General features: G+C 42.5%; 1 protein-coding gene across 3 annotated transcripts in view; it reads right to left on the reverse strand.

Annotated features, from left to right (window-relative positions):
• Positions 1–14,707, reverse strand: part of Bi (T-box transcription factor bifid) — a 173,790-nt gene extending 159,083 nt beyond the window's left edge. Inside the window, exon 1 of one of the 3 annotated variants that reach the window (XM_072015603.1) lies at positions 12,441–14,707. In XM_072015603.1, coding sequence (XP_071871704.1) covers positions 12,441–13,158 — 718 coding nt within the window. In that variant the 5' untranslated portion in view covers positions 13,159–14,707. The remainder of the gene's footprint in view (positions 1–12,440) is intronic. The other 2 variants (XM_072015601.1, XM_072015602.1) reach the window with 2 other exon arrangements.
• Between the last annotated feature and the right edge of the window lie 246 nt (positions 14,708–14,953).

The following is a 14,953-nucleotide window of genomic DNA, read 5'->3' on the forward strand; positions in this document are numbered from 1 at the left end:
GAAACAGTACCCAGTTTTTAATAGTGACGCTTAAGTGATTCGTGGAATGAGAATTTAATCGATATGAAGCAATCGCGAGCAAGATACAACTGAACGAGAATCTTAACTATTAAAGAAAAAAGAAAATACTGTATTTACGGAGAGTTACATTACCTAAGCTTTCTGCACAACAGCTCGCACATTACACAGGTAAGTACGCAGTACATTCACTAATTCACTAATTAACCAAACGAAAACAAACGACCAACAATTTATCAAAGTTCCGTGAACACAACGCTAACCTATCTTATACCTGCTTCGTATACATCGCGTCTAAACTAAACACCAGTAATTACGAAATCTGCGTAGATGTCTCTGCGGTCGCACATATATATTCACCATGGCGCCTATATTCAAATCGAAATCTAATTAAATAAATATTCCATTAAGCTGAAATAACGATCAACTCTGAATATTTTTGCGTAATAATTTACCACCTAACGATATGAGATAACTTATAGATTATAAATTATAAATTAAAAATTGTTACACTATGAATTTTAGTAACTTTTATACTAAAAATTGTTCATCATAGTGGTAACAGTCATCTATAATATATATTACATTTATCCATTGCCCTTATATATAAATCCATTTTATAAAATTATCATGACTTTTTATATTTCTTATTTTCTAACTTTCTTTTGCCTGCTAACACGTGCCATGTATACAGCACAAATAATTTCAGAATTTTACGAGGAATAGAATGATTTCAGAATTCGTTTCTAGAAATTTCCTTGTTTATTAGTGAACTTGTTATATCCATTATTTCTTATTATCGTAAATACTTGCATTGTTTCAAACACCGATATTGTTTCCTTAAAAGTCGATGGACTTTTCGTGTAACTATAAACTTCCAATACGTAACAATGGATTTTTAGACGCTTGAGCTGATATGAGAGAAATTTGAGAAGTAAAAAATGGTTGATAAAGGAATATAGAAGATTTGTGAGCACAAGAGTTTACAGTTCGAGAAGTAGCTATATTATAACTTGAATAGTTCTTGAGCGAATTTCGAGTAAACTTTGAGTAAAAATTTGAGCAAAATTTGAGAAATATTGGTAGTGCAAAGGATGGAACCGATTGAACGTGTTTTCCTGGAATAATCGACGATTTCGCGACACCCGGTCTGCTTTTCCCGTTTTCTTTGGGCGTTTTCCTCATTCCGGCCGTTTTCTCCGGGACCACGGGTTACGCGGTGAAGTACGTGGCGCGAATTTCGAATGCGGCGAACGTCGGTCATGCCCTTGGCGAGATTAATCGCTGACCGGCTGCGGTCAGTTGGCTAGCAGCCCGGGTAGAAAAGAGGAAGAGGCCGAGAAATGACGGGACAGACGGCCAATAAGAATGACGGATCGCTTGTTCCCAATGACGCATCGGGGAAAAGCGCTACCGTGCAACTTTTCTAATTCTAACGTCTATAAATCGCTTTCTAAATCACTAAACTGATCCTTTCGCAACAAGATTAACGTTAGAAAATTCTTCAAAGATAAACGACGTTACGTGTCAAGATTTATCCATTAAAAAGAAAGGTTATAGAAATTCTATTTATGTCGCATGCAAGTTGATCGAGGGTAGATTCTGTTTTATTAGAGGAAGAAGTTTCAAAAGATCAGCGGATGTACGATTTATGGATCACTTTCTAACTCTACTGATCCTTTCTCAAACAGATTAACAAAATTCTAATTTTCATTGGAACCTTTCATTAGAAAGAAAAGTTTTACAAGTTGTACGAAGATTAAATCGATTCTCGAGTTGCAGTCAAATGAACCGAAGATGGAACAGCGATGGTTCAACGAGATTCTCCGAATGGTTTTGTATTAAAAGAACAAGTTTTAGAAGTTTTACGAATATGCGGTATACGAATAGCTTTCTACGTCGATTTACGGGTCCTTCTCGGGATGTCAACGTTAGAAAATTCTTCCAAGGTAAACGAATTACGTACAAAAATCTTTTTCGTTACAAATAGAAGTTGTAAAATAAGCTCAGGGTTGCGTTCCACTGTATCGAAGGTACAAGAGCGATAATCGAAGAAACACTTTTTCTATTGAAAGATAAAATAAGTTCTAGTAGTTGCATGGACGTGTGATGGACTTAGAACGACGTTCGATGGTGTCTGCAGCGAACGAGCGAGTGCTTTGCATTTTCTAGCACAGTAGCTTAAGTTTAGCGACAAACGATCAATAAAGACTCCGCGGTTTAGGAGCACGCTTCGCGCCTATCGCCTTCGAAACGAGCATCGGGCGGCTCTTCGTCGACGGATATTCTTCGCACGTCTCGAGATACTCGGGCCGAGGGCCGCGCCGGGGAATGCAAACTGACTGCAATTTAAGAGCCGAGGGAAACTGCGAGACGAGAGCACGAAAATTTCCGTCGTCCATACCTGCCAAAATCGATCCGTCTCCGCCTTTCAACCACCATTGTCACATTCTCTTCTATTAAGAACTGTTCAGGCTTTTTCCACTAAGAAGCTTGCAAGCTTTATTAAACGAGGATCACTTGTGTAGAATAGTCAAAGTTCAAAGAAATCAATCGATATATTGGTTTTCCATTTAAAGCTTTGTAAGTGGAATTTCGTATATTTATGGGGAAAAAGAATTGCTATTAATTATAGCTTTTTAACTAATATGTTACCAATATGGTTTCGCAATTAAAAGTATCGTTAGCGTGAATTTTGATTAAATTCCATGACCGCATTTGTACCAATTGCTAGAGATTTCAATTGTGCAGAATCTGATCTCACATCCTTGACAATTTCGGAAAATCAACGAATGCGTCTCGAAATATTCGCAAGCTCTCGCAAACCATTTGAATCTATTCCAAAGACACCGAGATTAAAATTAAAGCAAAGATTAAAATTCGAGATATTCGTTGAGGTGTACAAGATTCGTGTACAATAGCGGCGCTAATTTAATTATGAAAAAGCGTGCTGATACTACATGTTTTACGGTTTCGAGTTTTCGAAACCGTTTAGAATCGCGGAATTCTCAAGCCAGCGTGTTAATTTCTTGAAAGAGTGCGGTTGCTCGGTCGGACTTGGTGCGACGAGTACGCAACGAAGACAACACGTGTCGACGGGCTTGGCGAATTAATTCATCGTTGAGGTAAACGAAGGGAATAACTAGCTGAAGCGGATGAGGTGGACGCGTGCAATAACGAGATGTCAGATAAGACGAAGCGAGGCGAGTCGGCTGAAAATCGCTTCTCTCCGCGCTCCGATTCGCTTGTTCGCGCTGCTAGCGTGACACGCAGCCGCGTGCGACCGATACTCGACGCCGATCGCGCTCTGCACGAGATCCAGATCGCCGGAAATCGGCGCACGTCACGTTGCGCAGCTCGAAGACAGTCTCTTTGTGCGCTCGTCACGTCAAACGTTTGCAACTTCTTTTTGCTAACACTTTTGTTCAACGATCGCAGATGATTGAATCGTTTCTTTTTTGTGGTTTACCCTGACTATTGAATAAAACTTCTTGCGCTCCTTTTTGGCACTCGAACGTTTGGCCGAATTACGTCAGAATAAATATCACGTTTCCTTGGTTTGGCACCAAACGTTTTTCCAGAGTTTCGTCCAATGAAAAATAAAAGATCGAATTGTTTCTTCTTTTGTGAATTTTCCTTCCCCCCTACCCTTTCCGTTTTAATTTCCCGCGGTAACTGTAATTTTGCAGTTTGATTATTAGATTGATCGTGGTTTGTTTGCTTAGAAGCGAAGAGTATTTCAGTACAGAAAATGATCGAAAGTGAAAGAAAGCAATTCATACACTGTTCGTATTCTTTTTTAACTAGAATTTTTCTTATTTCTGAGGGAAAAGGATCGTGGCTATTCTTCATTGGGGTTTTGAAACTGTTTTGGAGCAGTTCAACGAAAAATCGAGGCGATTTCAAATATTTATAACGATTAGAACAATTACAGTACATTTGAAATATCTTAGTCGCCATCGTTTATGAATAATTTATTCGTTCAAAAGTAAAATTATTATAATTTTCGACGTTATTCAAAGTCAAAGGATACGCGTGACACTTCAAGGCGCTCGCAGTTATGCATAGTCGATAGAGTCTTCCAAATATTTCTAACTTCGCGTTTTCCAAGAACTTAATTTCTTCCAAAATTGTTCATTTCTTTTGTACCATTAATTCGCGTTTTCACGCTATATACCTTCCATGGACACTTACGAATCGATATAAAAGCAATTCTTCCTAAACAAACTGCGTCAAATCTTCCACTTTCCATCGAAAAAATAACCTTCAGTCTTGTCCACGAAGAATCACAGAATTTTGCTTACGTATGTTACATTCAACATGCTGTCCTTACGAGTTAACGACTTTCAAACGCGAACGTTCGAAAATATTAGAAATTTGTACATCAAACTGCCTCGCGACGTCTAAATCAACGAAATTGATTCCGCGGCTCTTGTTTTTCAAAACTAACGATCACTGCTGTCCCCCAAACCGTTCCCAATGCTCACAGAACTGCAAAGTTTCACTATTCTCACGAATCACACTGTCACGATCGTCATTGATAATATCACACCACGAGTCCTCGTTTTATCGCCGAAAAAATCTGCCAAACGTGTTCATCTTCCTCGAGAAGTTTCACAGGAACAGGCGAACGCATAGCTCAGAACTAAAATCACTAATTACTGTCGAGGATTCGCTCGGGAAATCGACCGGACAAACTGCCCGGAAATCACAGTTGTTCGTCGTCGGTTCGCAATCTCAATTTGGCCATCTTGCCTTCGTTATTTCATTGATTTTCCAATGGAATCCGGATCGCTGTTTTTGGCTGGTTTGTTATCGGCTTCTCGATATCCAGGAAAGATACAGCGAAATCCATTTTTCCAACGATATTGCCTCTGCAAGGATTTTTGGAGCAATTTCCAGCGTCCGATTAAACCGGTAGCGGTTGCTGCTTTTATGGTATCATTGCTCGGACGATTTCCAAGTTCTGGAACGAGCAGGAGGAGCTGTTAATCATCCTGTTGAAGCAGAACCACGGGCACAACACTGTGACCCGCGATGGCTATCAACGCCGGATTAATTCACAGTTTCTCCGGCCGAGATTTATGGAGATAGCGATGCTTAATTCCTTGCGGTGCGGCTCTGTTGACAGCTTTTTTATCTATGCTCTGTTCCTGCTAATGGATCTTGAACACTGCAAACCGCGATCGCTCTTTTCTGTCCTCTCCTCGATCATTCGTGTCGTTTGCTTCCATCTATTGTGTTTCTTGCATGTCGAAAACTTGAAGATAACTGATAGAATACTTCCGTAATCATGCAGTTGAAATCGTGTCAGAAAATATTTTTGCTAACTTCTCTTTCCGAATAACGTAACACCGTCGCTCGAAAATTTGGAGCGCTATTTGCATTTTGGATGAGTACCAACTTTTTCCTATACTTCTTCTACGATAGAACCAGGAATATTATAATTCTAGCCTTTATCTTTAGACGTAGTTAATAATATAGTTTCATATGAGGGTGATATTATGAATAAAATAATTATCTACTCGACGAAGTGATTATTTAGTTCTTTTGAAATGCCAACACGTAGCAAACCTTCGAGTCTTCGAACGAGCGTTTCTTTCATATTTGAAGAATATCGAAAGCTTCAAGAGACAACTGATAGCTGACGAGGAGTTTGTAGCTGTAGTTTTCGACTTGTTCGTGTTAACGAGTGTCGTTTCCTTTTCTTATCTGTCGTCCCTTCGATGACTCGTCGATTGTTCGGCCGAGTTGCTTCATCTTAACAGCTCCGAGAAACACCTGATAATAATCGACGAAGAATTTTCATACTTTTAGCTTTAATTTCTTACTCTCTTATTTATTTCCTGTGAAAAATTTCCTTTTTAAATGATGTGACTATGGGTTCGTTCCTTTTCAATTCGAAGAAACTTTAAAGGACACTTGATTACTCACGAACGGCTTTCACCTTTTAAGGTGTATTTTTTCGAATGAACTTTAGGTTGTATTTTGAGTCTTTTCGGAAATAAACTGAATTTGTTTCTTTTAACTGGGAAGCTTTGTCGATGTTAAGGTAAAGGGGAAATTAGATCTTTTTGACGAATAAGGCGAATAAAATTTCTCTGATGGCGACGACTACAATGCGCCAGCCGCTTAACAACATGGCCGACATTGCGCCAAAGAAACGCGCCAAGAATTCTTTGCGCTCCTCAGCTCCGTCTGCTACATTCGACGCCGGAAAAACAGAAGAAATTCTGGAACGACAAGGAGTAGCTTTCCAAAGTGTTCTGCATACTACGAACGTGACACCACGTTGGTTAGAATCGTTAAACTATCATTGTATTCTCACATAGTTCAAAGTCCAAACAAAGTCCAATCAAAGATCCGAAATCGTTTTCAAAAATAAAATCTATATTGATACAATATCTTACGTTTAAACTACACTTACATCATTTGCCAATTGTATCCTAAATTCGACAACATCGAATTACCATACAGCGAAATTTCAAGTCGATCGATTTTCTCAACTAATGGATTCTATTGAAAATTTGTTTAAATTCTACTCAATTCTTAGGTTCCGTAGAGTAGCGATTTCTAACATTTGCTCGATTCGATCGTCGACCATTTTCTGCTCAACTTTTCCGATCTGTCGGACCTCGAAAATAATTGTATCATCGTAAAATTCAGATGAAACGCCATTCGCAGAATTAATTCGCGCGGAAAACAATGTCTTCTGTCTTTACAAAAGTCAACATTTATAATGAGAATCCGGATCGAATTATCAGAGAATTTAATAAAATATTAGTGAAAAGGATCACTTTGTAATTCTGACGGTCGTCTGCGATAAGCCAGGGGATTTAAAGGCGAAGAATAATTACGGGGCGTTAATTAGCTGGGTTTTGCCGCGTCGGACGGCGACCAGACGGGTGTTCGCGAACAAAAGCACCACTTTTCCAGACTTTTCCCGTCGGACGCGTTGCGTAAGACGCGCGACATGTGGAAACCGAGCGCGCTTCCGGTTCAGGATGGCACAGCGCCAGGACACAACCGGCGAAACGCGAGAACTTCGTCTCGGTGCTTGCGGAACTTCAGAATTCCTCCTCCTCCACCCCCTTTTTTCTTTTTCATCCATTTTCGAACCATCGCGCGAAGATTTCTGATTAACGTGAAAAATACGAACTTTGATTTTCTCATCGTCGCACGATATCCTAAGTCACTTTGCGCACTAATATTAGTTGAGTTATCGGATATCGTAACGTTGCTAATAAATTTCGAAGAACCTCTGAACTATTCTGAATTTATTAAATAAACTGTAAACGAGTAAAATAGAATTAGAAAAATGTAAGCTTCTGTGTCGTACAAGCAGGAAGTGGTAAATGTTTGTAAATAAGTTTTAGTCATGTCCAGGTAACAAAAGGCCGTTTGAAGCAAATGATGTATGGAAGGCAATTAATGATGGTGAATTTGAAGTATGACAAAGGGCAGCTTAAGCTTCTATTTTGTATTCAGCTAACACTTCACGTTCAGAATACACGCTCCTTCTAATCCCACTAAATTATTATATTTACGGCAAGGTAAATATTTCTTAACTTCCTCGGCATGATTCCTTGAAACGTCCATTGTTCCCTAATTGTCAAATAAATTTCTTAGGAACGATGGATCAATGAATTTTCTGTTTTAATGTTGAACAAGCAAGAACAGGAGACCGCAACCAAAAGAGTAAGACCATTTTTAATCGGCTTTGAATTGGAAGCGAGTTCCAAATTCTACTTTCGCAAGATTAATTGATCCGACCGAGAAAAAACTTCGACTTCGGTTTAATTCTGCAATTCGCGGGGTCAATGAATTTTTCCGCAACTTTAACTCGCTGCGTCGAGTTTCCGCTTTAATTTTATTTTAATTACCAGCTGGCACGAAGACGCTCGAACTAGTAATCGAGGCGTAACGAATTTTCATTTCCTTCGGTTTTCTTTCGTTTGGTTAATACGTTTTTCCTCGATTTTTGAAGGCTAGTCGATGATCGAAAAAAATGATACTTTCAAAGTGAATCTGCGCAAAAGCATCTTGCTAAGAAGCAAACAAACACTTTGCAAAAAATTTCTCAGAAAAAGGCGAGGGGTGTTATTTTTTCAGGTAAAATCAAGAATTCTTTACTTGAAAAATAGCTAGCAAATTATACATCATCAAATTAAAACATGTACATTGATCGTATTGCAAAACGAATTATTAAGATTCTTTCTCGATAAGCGTAACAATGCACCAAACAATTCACTTTTCCTTAAAAATTGTTCTTACTTATTCGCGAGAAGAATCATTCTCACATTGCTTCGCGGAAACAGACACGTAAAACGACGCAATTTTCATTGAACCAAATTTCTTTCCCATATCTGTCACTAATCTATAACAAATCTCTACAAAATTCTCTGCGCGTCAATTTTTCTTCGTCTTCCGAGCGAATTATTCTCGCTCGTCTTTAATAAACCTACACGAAATTCCCTTCGCAGCAATTATTTTGCGTTGCCCAAACGGACCAGTTTCATTGTATAATAATAAACAATATAACGTAAGAGGAAGTCACTAAAGCAGCAAACAATGTAAAAGCACGAAATCTTTGAACGAAACTCGGTAACAACGTCGTCTGATTAAAGTGACAGGCAGCGAGGCAAGAATACGGTTAACAAAGCGAACGAACGTGAAACGTCGCTACAGCCAACAAATGTATCCGCGGCGTGGATGAATAAGCGATGAAACGGTTGCATCGCGTGGCAGATGTCCGTCTCTCTCGATCTTCGATCAATCGTTAGAGAACCAGCAACGTCCAAACGATCAGAACCGAGAAATATTCTGATTTCTGCGATCAGTGATACGCGAAAAGCGGAGAAAGTGAGCGGCTCGGGTGAATTCCGCGCCGAAATCGCGGCGGTTTGCGCAAACCGCGCGCAACAAGTTCGACGCTGTCGCTCGTAAAACAAACCAGAGCCACGGTAATTAAATGCCTGTCGATTTTTCCGCGGTTGTTGCTGGTATTTCGGCGAGCATAAGGGAATCGCGCGACATGTATAGATTCGCGGATTTTTATGGACATAATTTAAAGCATGAAATCTAAATGGAGATTCGTTTTAGCAAATGAAAATTGCTACGAGTATTATACTTTCTAGCGTATTCTATTCGAGTATATTCTTTCTGGTTTTTCATCATTAAATTTCCTGTAAATGAGCGAAAATCCGCAATCCAGTCGTGTATTTTCTCCACACGAATTTTCTCGGTTTTTCGATAAAGCTTTTTCGATTTCTTGCCGGAGTCCTTCGATGTTTCGCGCGTAACGATGAATTTCGTCTAGTCTCGGTCGGTTTGAGAAAGGTAAAATGACTTATAGATGAACGTAGGAAATTTATATGGCGGAGAAAAGATTTTAGGATTTGAGAAGCTGGTATATTTTAATCGAAAGCTCGTTTGTTTGAAAATAATTTCGAAATTTAGGAAGCGACGGTGTATCAGTTTGAAGTAGAATCTTTAGACGAACGCACTGAGAATTTATTTTGACTAAAATAATCGGAAAATCAGGGCAGCGGTCTTGTCTGAACTTGAGAATAGAATTTTATGTCGGATTTTTCCATTTGAAAAGGTACTGTGTTTAAATTTCAGCGTTTGCCAATCGCATTGAAAGCTTATCCCGAGCAATATTGTTTTCCAGTTTGACAGATTATTCACCTAAATGCGAGAATAGAAGTGTCACATGGAGGGATTAATTTTCCTAACGCAATTTTGGAATCGAGAAAACGATTGTGTTTAAATTCGAGAATAGAAGATTCTGTTGTCAAATGCGTTGCAAGCTTTTTCAAGGAAAGAAGATTCACTTCGGTGAATCGCAATTTGATTTCTTTGCGAATTTCGAATTTTAAACTACGATTATTATGAACTGCAGGCTTGTATGAAAGTTTTATAGAAAGTTTCTCGGAACTTGTGGAGTTTCCTGCCGTACGAATCTCAAAATTGCCAACCTTGGCGCTCGAACAATGCTTTCTGTCAGATCTCTTCACACACTAATACTAAACTTCGAATATTTCTCAGAAACCTACGAAAATGAAAGCAAGCCGCCTCTACAGCGAATTCTACATCCGCCAAAAATCCAATTTTCTTCCCAACTTACCAAAAAACTAACTGCTCTTCCCTGACTGAAACTTCACCCAAGAGAATCAAACAGAAACTCATCCACGTCTCATTTTGCAACTCGCGTGGCATGTTCGCGACCGATTCAAGAAATTCCACCGCATAGTTGGATCCAATTTCAAGTTTGAGCAACTTGCTCACTGAATTCTAGCCGCGAGACTAGTATTCGAAACTATTCTTAAGGAGGATCTAGCATTCGCGTGTTATCGTCCAGTGAAACGAAAATCTCGTTCTCGTCGCTACTTGAACTCCGAATTAAACACTCGCTGCCACTGTGTTTTAACGTCTCAATTTAGATTCTACCGGTAGCCAGAAGCAAGATCTACGAGGTATATTTGTCGCAACACCTGATTCATCCGATCAACGTGTCTTTTTGCGCTCGAACACGATGTTTATCAGATTCTACGATTCGCTTATCAACGGAACAACCTGTTCCCGCGTTGGACACGTCGAAAGATTCTCAATTGGAAGGTAAAATACGTTTAGCCGAGAGATTGACGCGTGATCCATGTTTTTCGTCCGTTTGTTTTAATAGTTTTTTGTTGTATAATTACTTGCGTGAATGGTTACCGAGGATCTGATCAGACAGATGTTCCAGGCAGTTTGTATAAGCTGTGTTTGTATAAGATGTTGCTTGTTTCGCAAAACGATTAACGAGTAGCGGATAAACACGATGTTGCGTTAAACGGCGATCTCTCACGAAGAATGAAACATTTACTCTTCGATTTTATCGAAGATACACGTACTTACGTAGATGGTTTAGCAATGATTCGTGCGTTCTTAACGAAATTACGATTTTATTTAGTATTGTTTCATAAAAGTAGGTTCCTCCTTATCTATCTGTAGCCTGTATTATATCGAGAATATTCTAAAATAAATCTAAAGGTTGAACAGTGTACTAATTTGGTACTGTACTTTAGAAAATTAAATTTTCTTCCGAAAACTTGTTTATTATACAGTGGCAACTGTACGTATGATTCGCAAGATGTTCTCAAATTAACAGTTCCATCTATCGTTCGTTCTCTATTCCACGTATTTGGACTTCCAGAAAACACTTATCGTACTCTATCAACATACAACACAGAGAACTTGAAGCACAAATTGTACGGTTTATTGTAACTAACGTTTCTCTCCTCTATTTTCTTGCAGAGAAGGCTTCATCTCCTCTTGCATCGACTTAAAATTCTTACTTGGACCAAGTTTTGTGTAATATTAATAATCTAACAATTGTATGTAGCACATTATTGTATTGTATGTAGCACCTATTGTCATTTCAGAAAAGACACCGACCTTTCTCTACTAATCCTTCTACCTGTTATATTCGAAACTCTAAGCATGACTTCTATGACATTAACGATATTATTGCCTACTGTTTATTATTATTTTCTTCCGAAAAAAACAATCGATTTAAAATGTGTTACACTCAAAACTTTAAATATTAACAAACTCTTTGCATTTCAATCAGGTTGTTTGAATTGTTTGAAGAAGATTCGCTAATTCTTTCTTGTCGTACTAATCGCCTACCAAATGCTTCCTCGTATTACTCGTAACGCGCTCGCTAAATTAACTCAGTAATCGCTCGACAATGATCTCGTTCGCGATCGTATCCGTTTATTTATACTGGTCGGGGAGAGTCGGAAGATTCAAATTCGTTTTGGAACGACGGTTGCCCTCAACGGTGACATTGTTTTTGGCTAGAAATAATCTAGCTTCAATTTCGTGCGTCGAAGCAGTATCCGTGATCCGAGGCACAACAACAACATGAGCCGTTCTCGCTTCGCCTCATCCTATGACTCGTGTGTCACCACATAATTATTATAATTACAGTCAGAATTTTAATCGTAATTCCTGCAACTTTAACAAACTCTTGCCACCTACTGTTCTTCAGAAAATATTCCAACCTTCTTCATCAACTTTGAACCCTTACTACCTCTACTCCATCGAAGTTCAACATCACCAAAGCAAATTTTCCTCCTTTCCTCTAACAATCGAAACATCTATTTATTACACTGCATTACACCTAAAGCTGTATCAATTACACTGCAACCTACGAATCCTAAAACCGTGCACCTAAGCCCGCAAGATGTACACATTGCACGTGAACCATCTTCCACATCGTCGCTACTTCCTTCCAAGCCTCGGATCACTTCTCATCGCTCGTATTACACCGAAATCTAGGCTACGTGTGATCACAAAGCTTAATCCTGGCCGAATCACAAGACACTGTAGCTTTGGAAACTGGGAAACCGAGTGTAATCTGTCATATGTCTCACCTGGCGGCGTGATGCCGTGAGGATTGAGATGCGGATGATGATGCGGGCTGCTGAGGATCCCTTTGCCCTGTAGATGATGCGCCGTCGGTCCAGGCGAACTCGTGGCTGGCAGATGCGCCGCCGGATTGTAGAATCCAGCGGCGGCCAGGGCGGCAGCGCTGAAGTAGCTGGCCGCTGCCACCGCCGAGGACGGATGCGACAATTCCCTCTGGCTTGGCAACGGGGGCGGCGTTTCCGGCGCGGCGGCCGGGCTTCCCGGTCCGCCGGGTGGCGGTGACGCGCTTCCCTGGGACGACGAGCCACCCAAAATCGGCGGATGTGTCGTCGCAGCGGTCAACAACGACGAGACGCTGAAGTCCGTCGGTCGCGGGGCGGCCGGCGCCGGCAGGTGGCCGCCGGATATGTGTCCGTTCGGGTTGCTGGACGGCGTGCCAGCGATCGAGGTCGCGAAGGCCGAGTGCTGATTCAGAGCCGTCGCTGACGCGGGGTACGCCATCCCAGGCCCCCCCGCCTCGGCCCTCGGCCCCGTGTTTGCACCCTCGACCACGTTAGCCTCCAATTCTCTGCGTCTACGTCGTTGACCCTCGATGTCCTTCGCGGAGGAGTCCACCTCCTCCTCCACCACCTCCTCGAGCCGTGATCGCTGCTGTAGCGCGGAGGGTTGCGGAGTGCTGGCGCAGTGGGTACCCCTGCACGCTGTGTCTTGTTCGAATCTCATCGAGACGGGCGGGTCTGCCGAGTCGCGCGAGATTCCTCTTCGAGTGACTCAAACCGGAGAGCGGCGTTCTTTTATACTCTTCCTTCCTTTCTTTTTCTTATTTATGACGTTTGTATCGATCTTGGATTTTACACTTAAACCATCGGATTTCAAACACGCACAATAACACAGATACACTTGGCAATGTTGGTGGAAAATCTTGGCGATTGGTTTTACACTTGGTTGGGGGTGGATTTCACTGAACCTCGCGATGCCACGTTGTCGACCGTCGTGTATGTCTCTGGTGGTCGATTCTTCGGCATGCTCGAGTTTGTCGATGATTTAGGAGGAACGTGTTCGAGGTGTTCAGGAGCGTAGGCCGAGGTCCTCGCTGCGTTGTCGTCGCGCCCGCTGCGAACTCCCCTCGAAGTCCGTCGCGAGTCGTCCTCTCGACATCGTACGTCTCGTGACGTTGCGCGTTCTTGCGATTCCTCGTTGTCTTCGAAGCGCCGTCAAGGCTTCGATCCACCACCAAAAAATTTCTCCAAGACGTATCAAGCCCCGTGCTGTCTGTGGAACTTTGTATCCGGCGATCTCAAAGAAACACGACGAAGCACACTTTCTCGATTCACCCGAGGAAAGATCTTCCTGTAGAATCGGCGGTGGCGCTTAGACAGAGTCACACCGTAGCCCAGAACACCGATTGCTCGGACAAGTACCACTATACGTGCACGTCGAGGACGTATTAAATCCTTGTGTCGCTCACTGTTCACTGACTCACTGTGTCGTCCACCGATGTCCACTCGAGGCCAGTTCCGCAGAGCACTCACTTCCTCGACACGAATATCAACCGCGTTCGAACGAGGCGAGATAGACACGACGAGACGCGACGCGAGCACGCGACCAATAGGGTGGAAACCTGCTTCTCGTCGTTGTCTTCGCGAACAGTGCCGGGGAGAGCGGAACGACACGAACGAGTCGGGTCGGAGTAGCGTCCGACGGCCGGACGACACAGGCCGGGGACGAGGACAGTTCGGACTAGCTTCCGATATCCTTACGCGAAAACGCAAGGCAAGAGAGACAAAAAGGCGAAGACAGAAGAGAGAGGGCTCTCTAAATGAGACACGGTGATCGGGTGCTGTGCGCGCTGGTCGCCTCGGTCGGGGCTGGAGAGCGGACGAAAGGTGTTACTTGGGTGGCGCCGCGATGGTCACTGAGCAGCGCTAGGATTGACACCTCCTCTGGGGGCTCACCCCCACACCTCCCGCGGAGGTGTTGGTGTGCTAAAGTCCTCGTCCGGATTCAGGGCGTGTGTACGCGCGCGTCTACGTGAAGACGGGGGGCGGCCGCGTGTGCGTGTGTACAGACGGAACGGAGTGTGCCTGCGCCGCCGAACGGACGCGGGAGGCGTGAATGCTGGAGGGCAGCGACGCGAAGACTGAGACGGTACAGGGGCTCCTCCTCCCTTCCCCTTAGACCGTTCGTGCAGCCGCCTGGTGGGGGAACTTGCCACGACAACCTAGTCGACGCACGATGCACTACCGCGTGGAACGAGAACGGGACTACTAACCGGGTCGCATGAACAACGAGGAGAGAGAGCTGTCTACCGAACCCCCACCACTTCTTCGAACGGGCGATAATGAGCGCTCGTAGTTCGGATTGGCGTTCCGGCGCCAATCCGAGCGGCGTTGCTCTCGACGCCTTTTCCGACGTTCCCTGTTTCTCTTCAGCAAACGACGCTTCTCTCTCTCTGTCTTCGTTACCCCCACCATGCACAGATTCTACACACAACGCTCCGGATATTCTTCCCTCGACT

This window comes from Bombus fervidus, chromosome 13 (assembly GCF_041682495.2).
Source record: "Bombus fervidus isolate BK054 chromosome 13, iyBomFerv1, whole genome shotgun sequence".
Taxonomy (NCBI): Eukaryota; Metazoa; Arthropoda; class Insecta; order Hymenoptera; family Apidae; genus Bombus; species Bombus fervidus.